The sequence below is a fragment of the Palaemon carinicauda genome, chromosome 13 (genome assembly GCF_036898095.1).
Source record: "Palaemon carinicauda isolate YSFRI2023 chromosome 13, ASM3689809v2, whole genome shotgun sequence".
Lineage (NCBI taxonomy): Eukaryota > Metazoa > Arthropoda > Malacostraca > Decapoda > Palaemonidae > Palaemon > Palaemon carinicauda.
Window position 1 is genome coordinate 100870695 of NC_090737.1, and position 23738 is coordinate 100894432.

Consider the following 23738-nt stretch of genomic DNA (forward strand, 5'->3'; position numbering starts at 1 on the left):
AAAAGACTTGCCTGCCTGTTTAACATTAAAATGTGTTGATGCGTAGGTTAATACTGGTAGGACAATCTGATTAAATAGTTTTATTTTTAGAGAAGGTAGCATTTTACTCTTCATAATCTCATTTTATTTACCAAATGCTCCCAATTCCATCCTTATCCTTCATTTAATTTCGGTCTCATGTCCTGGGGAAACACTGTATTGTGTCTTAAGTGCGACATATATTCACTAACAATCTCCAGAGGTTGTTCATTAACTTATTTGTTGTCTGTATTTTCACATAAAATTATCTTAGTTTTACTACTTCATTTTCAGTCCTGCATTTCTGCTTTCTCGATTCAATCTCCTATCACCTTTTGCAATTCTTCCAAACATTCTCTAAATTGCAATGTCATTAACATGTGCTATTCTTTTTAAGTTAATTTCAAATGGAGCTTTTATATTGTAGCTTTAATGTTAACCTTGAAATATTCAGGTTTATGGGTAATTTTTAGTCTATATATCCTTCCTATAGTAAAAATAATGAGGGTATAAAGTTTGTGTTGGAGACATTTGACAGTAATTTAGATTCAAGGGTATAGGGTTTGCCTAAGCATCTCACCACAGTGGGGATGAACAAGTGCACATTTAAATGTATTTTTGTTATTTTACTTTTATCCTTTTTCATTCATATTCTTATTTACTTTGCTGTACAATTCTTTTATAAATACAATGTGCATGTTTTGGCACTATGCAGTTTTTTTATTTTCCTTTTAACTGCAGACTGTGGGTGGTGACTAATGCGTCAGCATATCACTCATTTGCGACAACGTTGTCATAACTCAAAAATAGCTATTTTTCAGGCGAGCCATTTTAATCAATTAAACACTCTCATGTTAATGCATGTCGTTAGGACATTTAGTGCCTCAAGCGATCAATTTTTTAGCTACAATTATGACACTTTTGCCAAAAGAATCAGTATTTGAAGATGAATATGTCTATATGGATAACTCAAAAATACATTTTTTTGAGTTATGACGTTGTTGTCGCAAGCGAGTGATATGAGGCAGTGTATCTAAAAAACCAACCCGGCATTTACATTAGTTTTTGTTATAAAAGATATTTTCAGTGCAAGATGCAGTTCATAATAGTAATGAGATACTGGCGGAATTAATCCACTAGGTGGCTCTATAGTAAAGGGAGACATAAATGTTGGCTTCATAGCCAATAATTAACTATATTAGAGGCGTAGGAATGTTTTTTCGGGTGGGGGCTAAAGTCTAAAAAGTCACTGACAGTGGGGGTCTAGGGGCTTCCCCATCACTTTTTTTTTTTTTTTTTTTTTAACAAGGAAACACCCATAGATGTAATTTCCTGCCATCTGACAGCAGACTGTAACAACAAAATCTTATATTTTGAATAATTTTTGTCACCAATTATGATTTGTACACAATAACTATCATAAAATACCTCTATGCCTACTTAGTGACCTTACCAAAAACATACTAACAATATCAATTCTTTGCTATACTCGTTCCAATATTGATCAAGTTATGGCTATCAGTTTTATAAGCCTACGATGTTTTTACTTATGATTTATCTCTATCTGTTTTTCAGTTCCAATTTCATCTTAAAATTTCTAACGACTTTTATATTTTTAACATCATCTAATTTCTAGTTTACAAAAGACAATTATCTATTTTCTAATTGATAATCATGTTATTTGTCTTTGGTTTTAAAGTATGATGATGAGGTATGAAGATGAAAATTTCACAGAGTAGTACTCCAAAGACTTAATAATACTGCATTGGTCATGAAAAATCAGGGTTTTTAAAATGCGTATGCAGAAGGTCCTTAACTTACAAATATAATAGGTTTCAGGAAGTGGTCAAATTTTGTAAAATATTAGCCTAGGGTAAGCTCAACCTGACTCCCATACCTACAATATCCAGTAAAAAAGTCAACAAATAGTCCAGTTTCATAAGAAATAAATATCAAGTTTTTGCAAGAGTAATTTTGCTTACTTTACTGTATTGAATTATATCATATTGTATTATTTCAGTATTTCATTATTTTATTACAGTATACAGTACAAACCTTTGATATACTATCTGAGATTTATAATTTCAGTTTGTATCTGAATGTTTACAAGTTGAGGACCTGTATTTGTGTGTATACACAGACATATATATATATATGTATATATATATATATATATATATATATATATATATATATATATATATATATATATATATATATATATATATAGCCATGGCTGATGCTCAACACCCAAATCGATACTGATAAAACCTTGTTGGAACTAAAGGAAATTCTTCATGAGAGAAAACTTAAAAGTAGCAGAGGAAGAAAGACTTGGTAGGATGGTATGCGAGCATTTTACATTGCAACATCAGGCATAAGCATTATTTTATCGTCTGTTTACATGTTATCTTAGATGCATGGCATAGGTTTAGATGTACATGTAGTCTGGTTGGTAGATTAGAAGTTCATAATTATAAAACTACATCGCATAATTTTGTGTGACATCACATTTAAATTTATCCCTCCTTTTGGGTTTTCCACATATTTTGACCAACAAATACTTTAAAAGTTATGCGTTTTATCCATCAGCCGCCAAAACGTTGTTGTTATAATTTAGTGATGCGAGAGATTAACATCTCAATCTTGCTTATAGCTTTGTTGTTCTAGTCTTCAATTTGACGATATTAATTCTAACCAAACAGGAGCCAGTGGCAGTTTCTTTCACATGGCATTATCTTGTGTTACAACTTATATGGACCTTAATGGGGATCTCCAAAACTTCCCCATTGTAACTAACTGCCTCATGCTGCAACTCTCTTGTGAGGAATGTTATGACGATAGAGTTATTTTATTATCAGAGTTAAATGTTCTATCAGTTTGTATATTGCTTCAACCATGGAAGCACTTATACATTTTTATAGCAAGGTCAATTATTTTAAAAATTTTAGTCATGTATTCAAGGAAAGCATTTGTATAAATGAAAACAGTTGGTAATCGAGTTCACTGTTTTTTTTGTATCCATGGAAAGCATTTATATAAATTAAAACAGTTGGTAATATCGAGTTCACTGCTTTTTTTGTATCCATGGAAAGCATTTGTATAAATCAAAACAGTTGGTAATCGAGTTCACTGCTTTTTTGTATCCATGGAAAGCATTTGTATAAATTAAAACAGTTGGTAATCGAGTTCACTGCTTTTTTGTATCCATGGAAAGCATTTGTATAAATTAAAACAGTTGGTAATCGAGTCAATTTTTTTTATCTCTGGATATAAAAGTCAGGAGAAAAATTCTGATGTCTGGTTGTGTTTTCATTTACGTAAATTAGCTTTGTGCGATTCTCCAAGGATCAGGAAGACATAACATTTGTGACACTTGTGATATGGGCTGAAATGAAGAAGGCGACCTGTTACAAAGTAAACATGTGTCTCTCTCTACATGTACGCTACCTAGTGGAGACTCGTATCCGCTGGTACCTTATTACGTTGCGTAATCAACTAGCCATCATTAAAAGTAATATAAAAAATAAAATAATTTTTTTTTTATTAAATTTATATATTTCTCTGGTAATTTGCATCAGGTACACAATGGATATAAAGTAAAGAGAAGCAATTGAACAAAAATATGACACAAATAACTTCAAAATGAAAAACTAAATTTAACTCAATATTGAGAGTATTCCAAACAGGTCTAGATTCACAGAAAAATGGTATCATTTAATACTGATATATATAAGTATGTCACAAGAAAAGATACAATTGTGCCTTATCATCTAAAATATAGTGAGCTTCCAATCCTTAGTCAAGAACTGATTTCTCATGACTAAGCTCTCAAATACTCAAATGTACTTCTGCAATTCAGTAGATTGAATATCATCAAATTTCTGATCTTGACAAACTTTAGTACATATACAAACAAAGCAAGCTTTGCTTTTGAAATGCTACAGTACAAACTAACAAAGCAATCTGTTTTTCAAATACTGCAGTACACAAAATAATCTGAAAAGTAACTTCATTACTTAATACATAAAATATAAAAGAAAATTAGAGAAACTTATTCATTAGGAAATATTATATACAATTTAAAGCTACTACTAAAAAGAAAGTAAAAATGCTCTTACTTTTAATCTTGAAGAAAAAAATATAACAAAATGTACTACAGTACAGTAATTTGTTTCAGGCTTGATAGGATAGAAAATCAAGAGAGAAGAAAAATATATACATTTACATTTAACATAGTCATAAAAAGAATCAACTGTTAGTCTCCAATATTCCATGACCCTTAATTCCAAAAATAAAATTTCAGTTTAACTACAATCTTTAACTATACTGTATTCTGTAAAAATAAAAAAATACAGCACAGAAAATTTTCAATATCCTATTTCTAATGGAGCAAAAGAAATATCCCTCCTTTTGATGGAACAAGAGAAAAAAAAAGTTTAATTGTCTAGATATGTCCTTGTTCAATTTAAATGTATGAAGAAACAATATTTTACCAAGTCCAAATAAACTATAACAATACAGCAAGAATATAACCACTAGCTCATGAAAATCATTACGCTCAATCCTGAGTGGTGAGCAATTCAACACTACTGTATCTTGAAAAATCTGTATAACCTACTGATGCCTGCATTTTATCCCTTTATTTGGGTACAACATAATAATAAACCATATTCATAAACAAAGAAAAAGTGATAAAATATATTTTAAAGTTTGAAATATTAAAAACCACCCCTCCTAACAGCACCTTCAAAATTTATTCCAGACATGCCTTGCTTAATCTGCGAGATCGGCGGGATGGGGTTGCTCTTGGTTTTTCTGGAAAAAAAAAAAAAAGAAGTTACCTTTTTATATGGAAATGAAGTACCAACCACCACTACAATTTACTAGTGTCTACATGATCAAACTCTACACTAGACTGTCAAAAGTGAATTAAGATTAATACAAGTGTTATAAATATATTAAGTATGACAGCAAGATGAGAAAAATAAAAAATTCTAAAATTAAATATTGTTTTTTTCTAGCTATACAAACCCGAGTCCTTTAATTAGGAATATTATTTTAGCATATTATGGAATCGGTCGTTAAAGTTCGATAACAAGCGGTTATCACTTTCGATCTTTCGGCCAAGCTGGGTAGCTGTATTAAAGGAATCAAGTTTGTATGGAAAGGAATAATACAAATAGTTTTTAAAAATTTGTGATTAGTTCCTACATGTCATATGAACTGTTGTCCTTTAATTAGGATGATTCATTACTTGGTAGGTTACAATTCCCCGGAAATCAAACCAGGAGGCTCAATTTTTTTCCCCCTGAAGAGCCCTTGAAGAGAGGCTACGCAATAGATCCTACTAAGCAATTTTCCCGTATCCACCACAACCTGCAAGAAGCTTGTTACCTTTGGACACCTTTTAAGAATCGGAAACCACTTAGCCAACTGGTATACTGAATGGTACAACTAACAGGTCACTACCTTCCCACCTAACAGCACAGGACACTTGTACTTCTCTAAAGATGTAGGGGTAAAAACCCCTTGTCCTCATAAGTATGTACCTTGCCTCACACCATCAAGCTAGGAGACAGCTTAGAGGGTGGCCATGACACAAGTTCATATCCATAGACTGAAGAAGACATCAGTCTAACTTGAGTCTCTCCATGGGAAGTCCACTCGACAGTGTGTGCCTGACGGATCTCTCTGACAAGGTGGTGACGGGTCAGACTCTAGCATATAAAACTTCAATGCCTCAAGAGTGCATGTAGCAGGATCTTGTTTGGCTGACCAGAAATGAGAGAGTTCTAAGATCCCCAGATCTGATTTTCAACTCAATCCAGGACCACCCAGGAAGATCAGACCAAGGCAGCTTCAGAAGATGCCTTGACCGTTGTGAGGTACCAAAAAGCTGGTCAGTGACGGAGGTCCAATGAACTTCATTGCACTGAAGAAGAGTGGAAGAATGTCTACAAAGGATCACTCCCATTCAGGTTTTCTGCTTTCACTGGTAGCAGTGTAAGGTCTGATACCTGGGGGGCAAAAGGAACCCGATTACTTCACAGAATTAGAGGGTCTAGTAGGCTACTCCAGAGATCTATGCTCTTCCTGCAAAAACGATCGTTTTGACCAAAGGATAGAAACTGCAACATAATTGGGGACTGATGCTGGACAAGTCTAAACTCACCAGGGAGGAAAGGATCTCTACCACTGATGAAGACAGAGAGGAAGTGTTGATCCTGTGCCTGAGCATGGAGCCAAGGCTCCTTTACCACTGTCCCTGGCCATCAGCTACATGCAATGACGACCTTGAGAGGGGCATCTTCTCAACTTGGGATGCCACAGCCCCGTCCAAAGAATAAAAAGTACTGTAGTCCATTGTCCAGGTGGGAAAGATGAAGGCCAGGACCAAAGCTTTTGACACTTGATAGACAGAAGATTATCACGAGCCTGCCCGAGGCTGTAAAACTCTATTTCACCAGGCTACTGGGTAGCCAAGGGAATGTGGGTCACATGGCCAAGGTCCCAGCCCCTGCTCCATGAGGCCATAGCATGAAGTTGTTGTTTCCTCCCCCCAAGGGACCTTGGACCACCAATGTTGTTCATTCCCCACCAAAAGAAGTGATGGTGTTGAGTCATATTGTATTCCTGTAATTCTGGTGAGGCATTCCTGGATTACTTCCAAATCTTGGGAGGTGTAGGAAACGGAAGTAAAAACAGATGAAGGAAGAGATGTAAGAGGACAGGGAACAAATCACTTCCTCCACTTACCAACTTTCTCCTCAGGCTCTGTAATCAGGGAAGTCGAGCTCCATGCAACCAAAACTCTCCCAAAGGGAGAAACCAAATAGGTTGTTCCAACAAAACTGGGTTAACTTTCAAACACGGCATACAGCAGTACTCAGTTCAGAGGAGGGAGCAGAGTCAACGTTCAAGAAGGAAAGGTGAAGGAGAGCACATTAGCACTTCCGACAGAAGGTGGACACATCCCGATGTGTTGGCTCCAGGCAGTTGTGGATCAGCTCCAGGAGCACATGCATCAGCCCTGGGAAGTTGTGACTCAGTCTGCCATGGTACTTGATGCCGTCCACCTCCCCAGACTGAAAAGGAAGAGGAGGATGAGAAAGAAGAGTTGGAAGAGGAAGGGGAACAAATCGTTTCTTCCACTTACCAAGTTTCTCCTCAGATTTTGCAAGCAGAGAAATCAACGTCTAAACGACCATCGCCCAGTACTCTCTCCTCTGTACGAGATTTAGCAGTACTCATTTAGATAAGTGAAGTATGTTCACCATCTAGGTAAGAAAGGTAAAGGAGAGCCCAAGCTCTTTCAACACAGGCCCGTGCACCTCTGTCCCACCTGGCTAATGGTTGGCCAGGTGAACCTGGTTCATGACATAGGGTCCACAGTCCCCGCCCCGTGCATCGGCCTCAGGAGCTGGTATTCACCAAGGTGCTGTTCAACTCCTAGAAGAGGTGGTGTCGTCAAGATCCCTTGCGACTACAACTGGCCTTCCTGGACTTCTAATTCTTTTCAGAAGCACCATTAGAATCAAAATTGAAAGGGGAAGAGGAGGAGGACGAGTTAAGTGAGCAAATAGTTTCTTCTAGTAACAAAATTTCTCCACAGGTTCTGCAAGCAGTCATTTATAGTTAAAAGCAAAGTGACCATCAATACATCCCATTCTGTTTTCTGCCACCCAATCTAGTTTTCCTATAGAGTGACTAAGATTGTGGTTTTGCAAAGGTTTAGCAGCAAAAGGAACTAAACTACGTAAGAATCTTGAAGCTGTGTGTGAGACTTTCAAATCTGTGCTCGTACTTTCAGAACCCTTACTGAATGAAACGCAATTATCATTAGATTGACCTGGGGGTCAGGTTAGGTTTGGAAATGGGGAATGAATTATGATTATTGAGAAAGCAAGTGATAACAAGAACTTGTGAAGTTCATCACTATCAAAAGATGGTGAACTTGACTGTAGTCCAAAACTCGAGATGTGTCATTACTGTATTGCCATCATCACCACTATAACCCACAAGCCTAATCTTCTCCGGCTTTTCCCCTGAACTAACAGCAAATTTCCTTTTAAGCTTATAGCTGTTAAATTGATCAGCAACCACTCACAAGTAGTACTAGAAGTGAAATATGCTCTTCACAATAATTATTCAAATCAAAGTATTGCCCGCGGTACGATACACAAAGGGAATGTGAATGATGATCTTCCAGAAATAATTACCATGCACATTTTAGGGGTTAAAATGCTGTTTAGTTTCCAACAACTTTCCAGTGAAAGGCTAGAACAGGGAATCCAATATGACATGAATACCAAAGAAATGCAGGGCGTCCAGCAAAGGAACAATCATTCCCATCCTTGCCAGCATTACTACATCACATTAAACCCTCATCAGTACAATAAACAAAGCGCATCCTCGTGTGATCAAAATACTTCAAGAACATTAAGACATAGTTTAATTATTGAATATAAGCATGCTTGATTAGCACTTACCTACTTTATTAGTTGTTCTCATAACCCTCAACTTGGTAACTATGAGGTTACTGTATACGATAATGAAATTGGGTTTAGGATGGATCCCCACCTGTCTAACAGAAGTGATTATCTTCAATAACTGGGTATTGTTTAAAGCCTATCTCTTAATTTGTTCTTTATAAGAAAGGGTTGAGACACTTCCTAACTCCTTCTAAGACAATTTATTATGAGTGATGGTGTTGAGTCATATTGTATTCCTGTAATTCTGGTGAGGCATTCCTGGATTACTTCCAATTCTTGGGAAGTGTAGGAAACGGAAGTAAAAACAGATGAAGGAAGAGATGTAAGAGGACAGGGAACAAATCACTTCCTCCACTTACCAACTTTCTCCTCAGGCTCTGTAATCAGGGAAGTCGAGCTCCATGCAACCAAAACTCTCCCAAAGGGAGAAACCAAATAGGTTGTTCCAACAAAACTGGGTTAACTCTTTCAAACACGGCATACAGCAGTACTCAGTTCAGAGGAGGGAGCAGAGTCAACGTTCAAGAAGGAAAGGTGAAGGAGAGCACATTAGCACTTCCGACAGAAGGTGGACACAGCCCGATGTGTTGGCTCAAGGCAGTTGTGGATCAGCTCCAGGAGCACATGCATCAGCCCTGGGAAGTTGTGACTCAGTCTGCCATGGTACTTGATGCCGTCCACCTCCCCAGACTGAAAAGGAAGAGGAGGATGAGAAGAAGAGTTGGAAGAGGAAGGGGAACAAATCGTTTCTTCCACTTACCAAGTTTCTCCTCAGATTTTGCAAGCAGAGAAATCAACGTCTAAACGACCATCACCCAGTAATCTCTTTTCTGTACGAGATGCAGCAGTACTCATTTAGATAAGTGAAGTGTGTTCACCATCTAGGTAAGAAAGGTAAAGGAGAGCCCAAGCTCTTTCAACACAGGCCCGTGCACCTCTGTCCCACCTGGCTAATGGTTGGCCAGGTGAACCTGGTTCATGACATAGGGTCCACAGTCCCCGCCCCGTGCATCGGCCTCAGGAGCTGGTATTCACCAAGGTGCTGTTCAACTCCTAGAAGAGGTGGTGTCGTCAAGATCCCTTGCGACTACAACTGGCCTTCCTGGACTTCTAATTCTTTTCAGAAGCACCATTAGAATCAAAATTGAAAGGGGAAGAGGAGGAGGACGTAGTTTAATTATTGAATATAAGCATGCTTGATTAGCACTTACTTTATTAGTTGTTCTCATAACCCTCAACTTGGTAACTATGAGGTTACTGTATACGATAATGAAATTGGGTTTAGGATGGATCCCCACCTGTAACAGAAGTGATTACAGTATCTTCAATAACTGGGTATTGTTTAAAGCCTATCTCTTAGTTTGTTCATTATAAGAAAGGGTTGAGACACTTCCTAACTCCTTCTAAGACAATTTATAATGAGAATTTTTCATTTATAGCATGTCTATTACAAATGAGTGTCATTAACCAAGATGAACCAGTGTTGGATATAATTTCGCTAACCCAAATGGGATCACGAATGTTTTTGGATGCATAGGTATAGTTCTGCTGATTGGGGTCCTGAAAAATGTTTCAGTTGTTTGGAGTGAATCATTTTGGAACCTGAGCTGGGATACATAAGAGATAAGGTGGTTTCTCTCCTTCTTTATGTGGATGAAATAATTTTCTAAAAAAATGGGGCCTGCCGAGTATTTAATCAGCAAGGATCTCGCTGATCTCATTAGTCTTATTATCGCAATATCAGCAGTTAGGGTTCTTGGAAATGGAAACCTAGAACACCATGCCACTATCCACCTAGACTCTGCAGAGGAGGGGACCTTACTACTGGTATTCTCAAAGGATCTCTTGGGTTGCTTGAGGGAGTATCTCTTAGGGGACATCTCGACAAACGCTTTGCTGCCTAGGTAAGATCCAAGATAGGGATCCACTTAGTAGGTGACCAATCTGCTTGAATTTGGTTTGCTTGCGTCTCCTGCGGACACCTGGCTGATAGCTATGATAGTAGAGCTATCGATCAGCTCCCTCTATGGTCAGCCCATGAAAGATAGTGTACGTCTATATACTGTTGACTTGTCTTTTGTTTCCTTCACACTCTAGTCTAGGGATCCAGCTGTGGCTGGACCTTTGGGTTACCAGCCTCCAAGGGAAACTCCAGGGTCCTCTCTCTTCCATTCCTGCAGATATGGCTGTGGCTAAACCTTTGTTTTCAACTTCCAAGAAAGGCTCCAATGGGAATATTCTTTCCAGTTCTAAGGATTTGGCTGTTCTCAGCTTCCAAAGAAGGGTCCAGTGGGAGTTCTTCCTTCCGTTTCTAATATTGAAGGCTCGGTAGTGGCTTCACCCATGGATGTTGAGCAGGGGAATTTAGTAGGCAATCCTGTGATGGATGAGCATTCTGGCCGAAGTTTAATGTTTTTTGGCACAAATATACGAATTAGCCATTCAATGACATTGAGTTTGTAAAACTAGCATTATCTCTAAACTCAACGTGGAGATTCAAGATCCATCTCTTAGAAAATGTTCCCAGCTAACCCCAAAAGGTATTGTTCTGATGCCATACAAGGCTACTCCTAATACCTTAGAAGCAACTTCAGATGTTGGAAGTTTTCTTTTTGACAAGAAAGGTTTTATTAAGAGGAACAAGGCCAGCAATGTTAAAGGTGCCTGGTTTCAGTTCCAGTTTCATCAGAATAGATACTCACCAGACTGTTAGACGGGCAAGCCCACCCCCTCCCCATGGTGCCCTTACACAGTAGTGGCCTCCCCAATAAAGCTCAAACTCACGGTCTCGGGCTGGGATCGATCTGCTGCCATACGAATGCCAGGCAAACATGTTACCACTGTACTAACCAGTCCTTAGCTGAAGCCTTGTCTCAAGGAAAGCTAAACTTTGGTTTTAGAGCAAGGGGAGGCTATTGGAGATCTTTCAAGTGAAACTAAGGAGTTAGTATACCAAATGGAGGCAGGGATCTCATCAATGAGCAGCTACGGGCAGACCGTTATATCCATTTTTTTTTTTAGGAATGTTGGAACTTTTCTCAGTGGGCACACAGTTGTCTCAGTGGGTCTTGGTTGGTCATGGATAGCAAACACCCTCCACTTAACTAGTTTTATCAGGCAGGACCCTGGAACTTGACTGCTTTGTAAGTATGTTAAGAAAGGAGTAATAGAAAGGTACAGGTTTTTAACTTCCAGGGCAGACTATTCAGTTACTAAAGAAAGACCCTGCAAAGAAGTGTGATTGTAATCAAACACATCTCATGCGATACATTCAAAATGGATTGTACAGGTTCAAAGCAATACCATTCGGCTTAAACATCGCCCTAAAAATATTTACAAAGATAATAAGGTAGTTATGAAAGTCCTGAAGTTGCAAGTACTTCAGATCATAGCTTTTTTAGACAATTGGCGGATTTCGGCAGACAAAAGAATTATGCCTCAAATGCACAATGGGGTTTTGCAGGTTCTTCAGGACCTTGGATTCTTTTATCAACTTTGCAACATCAAGACTAATTCCAAGATATATATTTAGATGTTAGGTCACCAATGCAACATGGTGAAAACCACAGTACCCTTACAAAAGCATCTCAGCAAAGAATTCTAAGCTAGACCAGAGCCCTGGATTTTAGCCACTTCTCTTCCATGAGGAAACTGTTGAAGATTTTGGGCCTTCTACAGTTTGCCTCGTTAGTCAAACCAGAATTAAAGAAGAGAATGAAAGACCTTAATTGGATGTGGCGAAGGGTGGATCGAAAGGGGTTTTGGGACAGACAGGTTCAGTCATCCAACTGATGTAAAAATTTTCAGGCCATGGACGACGCCAAATTCTTTTGACAAGTCAGTCCTATTGGTCCCTTCCCAGGTCACTGAAAGAAATTTTCAAGTCCAGATACCTGAGTAGGAACTTATTCAACAATAGTCAGACCTATCTTGATTTATGGTTGGGAGACACAAAGGTTAACTAAATAATTAGAAAGATTTCTGGTATTTGAAAATGAAGTACAGTATTGAGAATATACGGACCAGTATATTAAAAACACTGAGGAGATTTGATGTGAGAGGCAACCATGAATTGAGAGGATTATCAGAGCTCCCCTTAATAACCAACATAATAACAACACAAAGGCTGTGGTGGGCTAGACATGTAGCCTGAATGGAGGACAGCAGGATTGCCAGGATAGTGATGCTTAGTAGACCAGAGAAGAAAACCTGTGGGGAGACCATGTATGAGGTGAGAAGATAATGTTAAGAGAGATGTGGAAAACCTGAGACCTGACTGTTAGCATGATATTACACAGAATAGGGACGAGTGGAGGAGTCTTGTAAAGTCAGCTAAGGATCATATGGGCCCGGAGCCAATGGAATGAATGATTGAATGACACATCCAGGTCAGGCTTGGAAGGTCATTCAGAGGAGACCTTTGTGTTCAGGAAATGGTCCCCTCAGTTTGCAGCTTCTCACATAATGTGTTGGAACTGGTGGCTGTCTTCCTGATGTTGAAGAGAATTGGTCCAAGAAGGAATTCCTATATAAAATCTTCATAGGCAACCAGGTAGTGGTCAATTGCTTCAAAAAGGGGAATCCTGCTCGAGAATTCTTAATAGTGAGACACTTTCTGTTATTAGGTTTCTTCAAAAGATTAATGTGTTCCTCTCACCATTCCATCTGTCGAGTTCACTCAATGTAAAGGACACCCTATCCAGGCAGACATAAGGAATGGACACTGGACCAGAGTTCTCTTCATGAGGTTTAGGAGCAAGTTCTGGATCTCCAAACAGACCTGCTTGTTATGAAAGAGAATCACAACTTCCACTATATGTAGCTTTGAATGTGGACTCTCAAGCAGTGGCAAGAGATGCTCTGAATTTAGATGGGAGCAGTTAGTCGATATACTTGTTCTTTTAACAAGTTTGATTTCACAGGCTTTGAATATCCCTCAGGATTTTTCATAAACAGCTGTGCTAATAGCACCACATTCACCTACCAGCTTGTAGTATCCAGTGCTTCAGAGTCCACAACCAAGACTACGGCTGTGCAGACTGAAGCAAAGCACAAGCGGAATCAGAAAGTAGGAAGGCGGACTATCTTCTCTTCCTCCTTTCTGACCCAGAACCTTCACTCTTAGTAACTTCAAGGAAGTTTTTCTTCATCTACAAGATATAACAATCTGTGTGTGGAAAATGTGGATGTCGTTTCTACGGAGTTAGTCACCCTGTCAGATAACCAAGGACTTCTTTGGCTTCCTTTCTTGTTCATCTTCTTTGAGGAGAGGAAGATCCAGCCATCAATTACGCTGTCATATAAATCTATCTTAAAACCTCTCAAGCGTGCCTTTGACATGAATCTTGACAGGAACATGTTTCACAAGATCACACCGACTTTTGATTAGCATAGATCATCGCCACCCACTCCGGGGCGATCTTTTGGAGGGACTGGATCTTCTAATCCTGACTTTGGTTCTCCTTTTTTAGCCAAGAAAACGAAAAGCCTCTTCAGGAACGAGATTCTACATATATATTGGTTCTCGAGTCAGGAGATATCAACCTCTGACTGGGGTTGACTTAAAATTATATCTACAGAGATCCACGTCGTCAGACGGTAGTCCGTTTAAAAGACCCAGACCATGAAGCCCCTTTCAACAGAGGCTATATGTATCTTGATAAAAAATAAGTCTCCATCCCTAAAAACCACGATGTGAGAAAAATTGCTTCTACAATAGCGTTCTTTGCTAATAGGCAATTTCAGGTCACCCAAAATGATATTTGTTGCATTCAGGATCCCTGCAGGGGTAGTCCGAAGGGAAGGACCAAATCACCAGGCACTTCAGGTAGCCAGTATTCTTTAGTCACTCCTGTTAGTTTTTCTTCTTACTCTAAGGAACATACGCATGAGTTGTAGGTTGAGCTTGGTGGCAGAAGGTTGTCCTGGAATGAGCTTGAGTCTCCTATTAATACTCTGGAACTCAATCCTTGAAGGCAACACAGCATTCAACCCCCAACAAGGAGTGTTGATAAAGGAAAAACTTACTGTAATTTTAAGTAAGTGTGTGTGGTCTTCCACAACCCTCCTTCCTCCTTAGCCTTGACCAGGAGAATGGAGCGTTGTTTAAATACTTGTGACCATGAATGGTGGTTGTGACATAGGTTTATCGGCGACAACGGGAATGATGGTTTCTTTCCTGGACATCACTCACAACAGATGAACTGCAGCTACTGAGGTGCTGTGGCAAGTTAAAATAACCCTGAACTTGCAGTCTCCCCTATACACACTGAGTTTGTGTCTTGCAAATTGATACACCAGCCCTAGAGCAGGGGAGACAGTTTTTCTTTGGTATTTATGTTGTTTTGGATTCCTTGTTCTAGCCTTTTACAGGAATCCCTTGAGACTATACAGCACCTATCCAAAAAAGGTTTTCCCTTCGTCAAAACTCCTTAATTGTTAACTAAACCAGTGGAAGACATCTTAATGCGCAGTATATAAACAATCTGGAGAGCTTGTGATTGCTGCCTATCAATGGAGATAATCCAGGAAAGAGTACATGAAGTGGTAACTTTGGTGTTCTTACCATTTACTAATAAATGGTTCAATTACTTTGTTAAAGGCATGTATTTATTGAGGTAAAAGAAAATGGGAAAATTTTAAATTTCAAATTTTTTCTTATGGATAAGTGTCTATTAAACCGAGCTTCTGAAGAAGCAATATGAACATCAAGAGAGATTTATAGCTTCTTACCTTTCTCTATTTTCTTAGTTTTCTTGGCTGACATCATAGGAGTCTCCCAAGAAATCAAATCTTGATCAACAGTAGTAAGCTTTCCATTTGCTGGACTTTCAGGTAACCCTGGGAGTAAACTTATGCGACACGATCTCCTGGTTGCTGCAAATGTAGAGTAACAGGATTGTTAAACTAAATTCTGCTTACTGTACAGTATTTCTATACTTATCTCTGAAAAGTAAAATGCTATTTATTCTGAAGTGCCTACTTCACAACCTTTGAATAAAAATAGAGAATATTATTATTCCTTTTTCACTGGTATGTAAACCATCTATGAAAGACAGCCATAGCCCCAACTACCTGCCTTGTTGCAATTAAACTGTAGAGGAAAACCATTAAGTACCATAACATAATATGGGATTCAGATTAGTGAGGTCCTACATCTATTCTAAAATGTCCCCTTAAGTGGGGAGGCATGCCGGAAACTCCTGACAGCACTTTTCCCAGATAAGTATGTACTGTCTAATAAGCCCGTTTATTTCCACAAATCTTTTAAAAAGTAAAATGCTGAATTACACTTCACCTCCCTAGCATAATTTTATAGCTTTTGATATTGCGGAATAGAGACATAACCATTCTATTCGACTAAACTAAAGCCACAAACCCTTTAACATTCTTTTTTATTTAATTAAATAGTCTTATGAACTAATATAGAGAATAGAAATGATACATGACTAATAAAAAAGAAAACCAAATTCTTCAGCCAATATAAAAGAAAAAAATATACCCATTTTCAACCAACCGAAAATAAACATCTAAAATTTGTCTCTTCACAAAATCATTTATGGGCATAACATACATACTGTATCATCATCATCTCTTATGACTATTGACGCAAAGGGCCTCTGCTAGATTTCGCCAGTTGTCTCTATCTTGAGCTTTAAATTCAATACTTCTCCATTCACCATCATGTAGGGCTGGGTCTTCCAACTCTTCCAGTGCCTTGTGGAGCCTAGCTAGACATTTGGTGGACTAATCTCTCTTAGGGAGTTCGAAGAGCATGCCCAAACCATCTCCATCTACCCCTCATCCACATATGGCACTTCAATTATCTCTCTTATAGTTTCATTTCTAATTGTGTCCTGCCATTTAACTCCCAATAATCTTCTCAGGGTGTTCTCAAATCTACTAAATCTATCGAAAACTGTTTCATTGGCATACCATGACTCATGTTCAAACAGTAACACCGGTCTCACTAAACTGATATAGAGTCTGTTTTTATACGCAACTTCAGGCAATGTGATTTCCAAAATTTTACTTAACCTAGCCATTGTCTGATTTGCTTTTTTCAATATTTCACTAAACTCCAATTCCAAAGACCCTGTATTGGAGATCATCATTAATACTGTATATGTGTAATATACTTTAAAAAACAAGGAGAAAACATCATCTTACTATTCATAAATTATTGAACAGTTCCCTAAACATACAAATACCTATACCCTAGTAGACAATAAGTAACAAATATAATTCCTTTCCTTTATGTCTGTGATTGGCCTGCACACAAACAATAAAAAATCTCCCTTACGTTTTCCAGACATGATGAACAGGAAAAAAAAGGAACAAAACTATTCAAAAGAGAGCAGCATTAAAATCCTGAATTTGTATCGTAGACAAGGATGGCAAACTAGTGATAAATTAACGCATACCACACTACTCCGCAACGTTAATTGCTCTCCCAATGAACCAAAAATCACAGCTTGAATTAGTTACTTTTTATTTTTCAGTTACCTTATGGGACGATCGTCGTCGTCGGCGCCCACTCGTGTCCGAGTATTGGGTTCTGTCGTTAGCCATCAGCCTCCTATTAGAAGAAGGGTGGAGGAAATGACAGAATGCCAGTAGCTGGGTATATTGTTTTGGGTGGTCGTGGCTTTGCAACGGCCACGCACACACACTTGGCCCACATCGTTTTCACCGCGGCTCAAGACATATGAGACAGGCGGCTTCTCCGATGTTGGTTGCATCGGGCTGCCGGGTTCTTGTTATGTCAAGGCCCGCCTTGTTGCCTGCCCGATAGGCATTGCCCTCTTCAGCCGGCGCTGGGAAGCTCCGCCGTTGGGGTCTTGTTTGGTTTGGTTTGGTTTGATTTTGGAGTTTTCCTTCTCCTAGCCTTTGCCTATCTGAAATAAAGGAGAAGGTCTATAGGGGTCCAGTCTTGGTCTGGTCTCTCAGAACTGGCCTTAGCGGTATGGTTGAGCCTGCCAGGGTGGATAAACTACCCCACCGCCATTGCCCAGCCCATCATTGAGACACTCAAGTCCCTCTACTGCAGCAAAGTGCTGGACCATCAGAGGGGTATGGGACCATACTTGTAAAGCGAATAGTAACCCGAGGACCTCCTATACACTACTCCCTTAAGGATGAAGCAGAGGTATTTACATCAAGTCAGAAGGAAGGATATTTTGAAAATATGCAGCCTTCTGATTCCCTAAAAGCATGAAGCCATTGTTTCTGATGTCAGACCACACAGTACTTGCCATCTCCATGCTGAACAGAGTAAAAAGGACAAACATGTTTAACAGAAATGTCAATGACTGATCTCTAGGCCTTGCTCGACTTCTAGCCCCGGATGAGGGAACTGTAGAACCCAGGAGAACTGTCTTGAACAACTTCAAACCAATTCTTCTCCTCTGTTACTTTCATCTTTGATATGGCATCAGAGATCTCAACTTCGGAGGGTAACTCTGGAATGCCATTGTTATGCAAATAAGGGGATTGATTGATTGATTTTAAGTTCTCTGGCATCCTGACATCGAAGGTCATTGACACCAATATCGTTCATTATAAAGTGCTTGGACGAGGATTAAAACTGGTAGGCGAGAATGACCATGAATGGGAGGTAAATCAGTTGTTGTTTGCGGATGATACTGTACTGGTAGCAGACACAGAAGAGAAGCTTGACCGACTAGTGACAGAATTTGGAAGGGTGTGTGAGAGAAGGAAGTTGAGAGTTAATGTGGGTAAGAGTAAGGTTATGAGATGTACGAGAAGTGAAGGTGGTGCAAGGTTGAATGTCATGTTGAATGGAGAGTTACTTGAGGAGGTGGATCAGTTTAAGTACTTGGGGTCTGTTGTTGCAGCAAATGGTGGAGTGGAAGCAGATGTACGTCAGAGTGAATGAAGGTTGCAAAGTGTTGGAGGCAGTTAAGGGAGTACTAAAAAATAGAGGGTTGAGCATGAATGTAAAGAGTTCTATAAGAGAAAGTGATTGTACCAACTGTGATGTATGGATCGGAGTTGTGGGGAATGAAAGTGATGGAGAGACAGAAATTGAATGTGTTTGAGATGAAGTGTCTAAGGAGTATGGCTGGTGTATCTCAAGTAGATAGGGTTAGGAACGAAGTGGTGAGGGAGAGAACGGGTGTAAGAAATGAGTTAGTGGCTAGAGTGGATATGAATGTGTTGAGGTGGTTTGGCCATGTTGAGAGAATGGAAAATGGTTGTCTGCTAAAGAAGGTGATGAATGCAAGAGTTATGGGAGAAGTACAAGAGGAAGGCCAAGGTTTGGGTGGATGGATGGTGTGAAGAAAGCTCTGGGTGATAGGAGGATAGATGTGAGAGAGGCAAGAGAGCGTGCTAAAAATAGGAATGAATGGCGAGCGATTGTGACGCAGTTCCAGTAGGCCCTGCTGCTTCCTCCGGTGCCTTAGATGACCGCGGAGGTAGCAGCAGTAGGGGAGTCAGCATTATGAAGCTTCATCTGTGGTGGAAATGTGGGAGGTTGGGCTTTGGCACCCTAGCAGTACCAGCTGAACTCGGTTGAGTCCCTGATTAGGCTGAAGGAATGTAGAGAGTAGAGGTCCCCTTTTTGTTTTGTTTCATTGTTGGTGTCGGCTACCCCCCAAAATTGGGGGAAGTGCCTTGGTATATGGATGGATAAAGATTAAAAGAATATTCAATTAAAACCAGAAAAGTAAATGTATTATAAAAGTTAAATCGCATTAAGAAGACCTGTTTCTGATATAGATTTAAAAATGCCACTAGCATTGTTGCACGACACATCATGTCCAAGGATTTTGGCAAGGATGAACCTGCCATCTTCACCCTGTGCCTCAAACAGATATCTATTTCTTTCCGTGCTATAAGTGGGGCATTCGGTCAATAAATGCCTAACTGACAAGGGTATTAAACAGTCTTCTCAATATGGTTGGTGTTGACTAGCCAGCAGAAACTCATGTGTCATCCGAGTGTGACCAATGCGGGGACGACAAAAAGTAGTTTCCCATTTTCGGGGCATCTCATTATATCTCCAAGGGGATATAACAATCACAATTTCTCTCGTCTTATTTTCAGTTAAACTATCCCAATGCTGTTGCCAATTGTTATAAATAAAATTCTTAATTGCAGGTAAAAAAATCATTACAAAGAATGGGATACCTTCTTGGTAGCAACTCGGCTGCAGCAAATAAGGGGTCATATCTTCAAATGGTAGGCAGTATTCGTCGTGAAGACCTAGAATCCACTGTTCAGCTCAGTGTCGCTACCATGTTGCTCAATGGCATTACAGGCATTCCTCCAAATCGTGGCAGCTGGGGGAGAGAACGGCTGACTTCAGCAATCTCCTCCTCCTCCGTACCTCTACCATCCCTCCTGAAATGTCCAGGCTGGGCATAACAGGGTGAAGCATTGTTAGCGCCTTTATTAGAGGTAAGAGGAAACAATGTCCTTATCAGGTTTTGGAGGAAGCCAGAGCTTTCTTCAAGGTAGATCATGACTATGGCAGAGACTAAAGGTCTGGCTGCAGCTTCCTTCACAGGGCCGGACCCTTAACGGTAACTGCTCATTGGATGAGGGAGTCTTGGCTAGCCTTCCACCATATCCTTCTGATGAAAGATACAATGCCTCCAGCAACAGGGAGTGTTCCCCTGTCCATGTCTGTGAAATTGGGATACAAACACATCCCTCCTCTTCAGGACCTAGTTGGCCTATTGGTTAGCTGACTGATAAAAAAAAATGTCACTGCCATCGCACCTGACAGAACTATCTTGCTGCACTTTAAAAAAAATATCAGAGTTTACAAATCCTGACTACTGTAACAGTAAAGGAGACTCCACCAAACCACTAGGTGATTCAGAAAGCTGCCTGGAGGCTGTCAATGGAATACGATTCCATGGCAATAGACTTACGGGCTGAAAAAACGGTGCTTCCAGTAAGAATTCATATAGGCTGCCAACATAAGAGCCTGTGTCCCATAAAAGAATGAGGCGATCTTAACAGGACCGCTGCACTCGGAATCTCTTCACAAGCAATTCTGCTGTCAAAGTAGAAACTGCAGGATCAATGGAAGAGAGAAGATCGCACTCTCATATACATAGAATCTTTTTTGTCTAGAGTGCAAGGAAGCAGGACTTGACTCGACCTGTTCTACTACAGTGAATTATCTGGACCACAGGTCTGAGGACTCCCTCTGTCCGAAGCCACGAGAGCAGTTCTGTTGAGGAGCGTCAAACAACCGATTAATGACCATAGATTCCACTTTCACAGAAACCACAGTAACTTCTCCAAGTTCACTGCACTCATGATTGAGTAATAGCTGGCAAACAAGCACTCAGTTTTGAGGCTCTGCACCTCAAAATCCAAGTCAAAGATGAGGACACGGGGTGTTAGAAAACCAAGACCCTGGTATCAGCAATCACCTCGGATGAAATCATTGACAGTAGAGCATGCACAATCAGTTTCGAGAACAGAACCAAGTGTACCCTAAAGAGGTTGATTAACAGTCTCCTTTCCATTTGAAAACAAAAATGTCTTTGGCACTCGCACACCCAGAGACTGACGAAATGAGAGTATACTATACAGTATAATCTCTGGTATGTGCTGGCAAGTGTGGTACCAAGTGACACACCACATACATACTAGTCACCATGTGATAAAAGATCTTGTTGTTCATTCCGCATATGAGAGGGAAAATCTTGGTGTTCATAAGAGCATTGAAAGTGGTCGTGTATGGTTATATCTTATAGTCCTGGTCAGTGTGTGGACTTTCCAGCATGTAGACTGGCCATGTGGGAAAAGAACAGGTAACAGGTGATCTCATATTCTAGCTGACAATCACATAGAAGCGTCTCTTGGAATCCTGAGCAAATCAACCATGAGGAGACCGAGGATCATAATCACGATAACATGAGGGCATATGTCCTAACTAATAAAAATGAGGTGACCGATCACTGGCTCCAAAGAGAGATGGGCAGCACCATTCATCCTGAAAGACAGTGAATGCTTTAGGTCTGGAACGAGACTGAGCACCAATAGCAAGAACATAACTTCCAGTACCATGTACTGAGACATCTTCCTTACCTGGATTGTTTCTTGGTACTTAACTCTCTCACTTGCAAATGGGGAGAGATCAGGAAGTCTTGATGGAATCCCTACCAATCAGTCTTCTTGGACGTACTTAGATTTCTTCTTAGAAGTAGCACAGGCTGAAAAATCTGACAAAGTTGAAGCACAGGAAGAGGAAGAACTAGAAATGAGAGGCATAAAAGATTATTGCTAGCCTTCTTTACGGTTGAGGTGTTGGATACAAACGTTGACACTCCCACGGAAGAAGAGGCCAGAGGGACCTCTTCAAAAGCAGCAGAAAAAACACACACAGGTGTCACAAATACTCACACCCTCCAGCACCTCCACAAGTGTAGCAGGATTCCTGGCAGTACCCAAAACCTCCCACCAACAGAGCATCAGAGATGCCAAAGGAGGGCTAACTTCCTAGATTCAAAATGTTTTCCGAGGAATGACTGCGAACAGTTATACCTCACCCCACCAAGGAAAAGCAAAAGGATGATTAGGATTAATGGAAAGTTTGCATATAAACCTGCCACAATTCTTGCCAGCTTTACCTGGTAACAATTGCATATACATGCACTTTTTATTTGTCTTATACAGGTTACCCTGACATAAATGCATACTGTATCTGCACATTCAGTATATACATTTATTCTGTAAACATTAAAAAATCAAAACATTTCAAAGGTAGCAAATGAACATGCGTACTTCTTGTACACTTCCCCCAATTTTGGGGGGTCGCCGACATCAAGCAAATGAAACTAAAAAGGGGACCTCTCCTCTCTACGTTCCTCCCAGCCTGACAATGGACTCAACCGAGTTCGGCTGGTATTGCTAGTGGTGCCAGAGCCCACCCTCCCACATTATCCACCACAGATGAAGCTTCATAATACTGAATCCCCTACTGCTGCTGCCTCCGCGGTCTTCCAAGGCACCGGAGGAAGCAGCAGAGCCTACCGGAACTGCGTCACAATCGCTCGCCATTCATTCCTATTTCTAGCACGCTCTCTTGCCTCTCGCATCTATCCTCCTATCAACCAGAGCTTCCTTCACTCCATCCATCCACCCAAACCTTGGCCTTCCTCTTGTACTTCTCCCATCAACTCTTGCATTCATCACCTTCTTTAGCAGACAGCCATTTTCCATTCCCTCAACATGGCCAAACCACCTCAACACATTTATATCCACTCTAGCCGCTAACTCATTTCTTACACCCGTTCTCACCCTATCTACTCGAGATACACCAGCCATACTCCTTAGACACTTCATCTCAAACACATTCAATTTCTGTCTCTCCGTCACTTTCATTCCCCACAACTCAGAACCATACATCACAGTTGGTACAATCCCTTTCTCATACAGAACTCTCTTTACATTCATGCCCAACCCTCTATTTTTTACTACTCCCTTAACTGCCCCCAACACTTTGCATCCTTCATTCACTCTCTGACATACATCTGCTTCCACTCCACCATTTGCTGCAACAACAGACCCCAAGTACTTAAACTGATCCACCTCCTCAAGTAACTCTCCATTCAACATGACATTCAACCTCGCACCACCTTCCCTTCTCGTACATCTCATAACCTTACTCTTACCCACATTAACTCTCAACTTCCTTCTCTCACACACCCTTCCAAATTCTGTCACTAATTGGCCAAGCTTCTATTCCGCGTCTGCAACCAGTACAGTATCATCCGCAAACAACAACTGATTTACCTCCCATTCATGGTCATTCTCGTCTACCAGTTTTAATCCTCGTCCAAGCACTCGAGCATTCACCTCTCTCACCACTTCATCAACATACAAGTTAAACAACCACGGCGACATCACACATCCCTGTCTCAGCCCCACCTCAGGTTAGCTGCCCTCTTTGCCTCACTTACCTTGCGCTTTACTTCCATATTTTTCTCTCTATATCTTTCATACTTCTCTACACTATTACTCTGCAGCCATTCTTCAAAAGCCCTCTTTTTCTCTTCCACTTTTATCTTCACTCTTTCATTCCACCATTCACTGCCCTTCCTCATGCTGCCTCCAACAAACTTCTTGCCACACACACAACTTGCAATCCCAACAAAATTTTCTTTCACTAACTTCCACTCCTCCTCTAAATTACCCGTTTCTCTTATTTGTGGCCTAAGTAAAAAATGCTAATTTTCC

General features: G+C 40.1%; 1 protein-coding gene across 1 annotated transcript in view; it reads right to left on the bottom strand.

The window, feature by feature from the left end:
• Positions 1-3564: 3564 nt before the first annotated feature.
• The window catches only part of LOC137652349 (uncharacterized), a 119544-nt gene continuing 99370 nt past the window's right edge, over positions 3565-23738 (bottom strand). Inside the window, exons 10-11 of the mRNA XM_068385707.1 lie at positions 15246-15389; positions 3565-4836 (exon numbers count right to left, since the gene is read on the bottom strand). Of these exons, the coding sequence (XP_068241808.1) occupies positions 4775-4836; positions 15246-15389 (206 nt within the window). The 3' untranslated portion in view covers positions 3565-4774. The remainder of the gene's footprint in view (positions 4837-15245; positions 15390-23738) is intronic.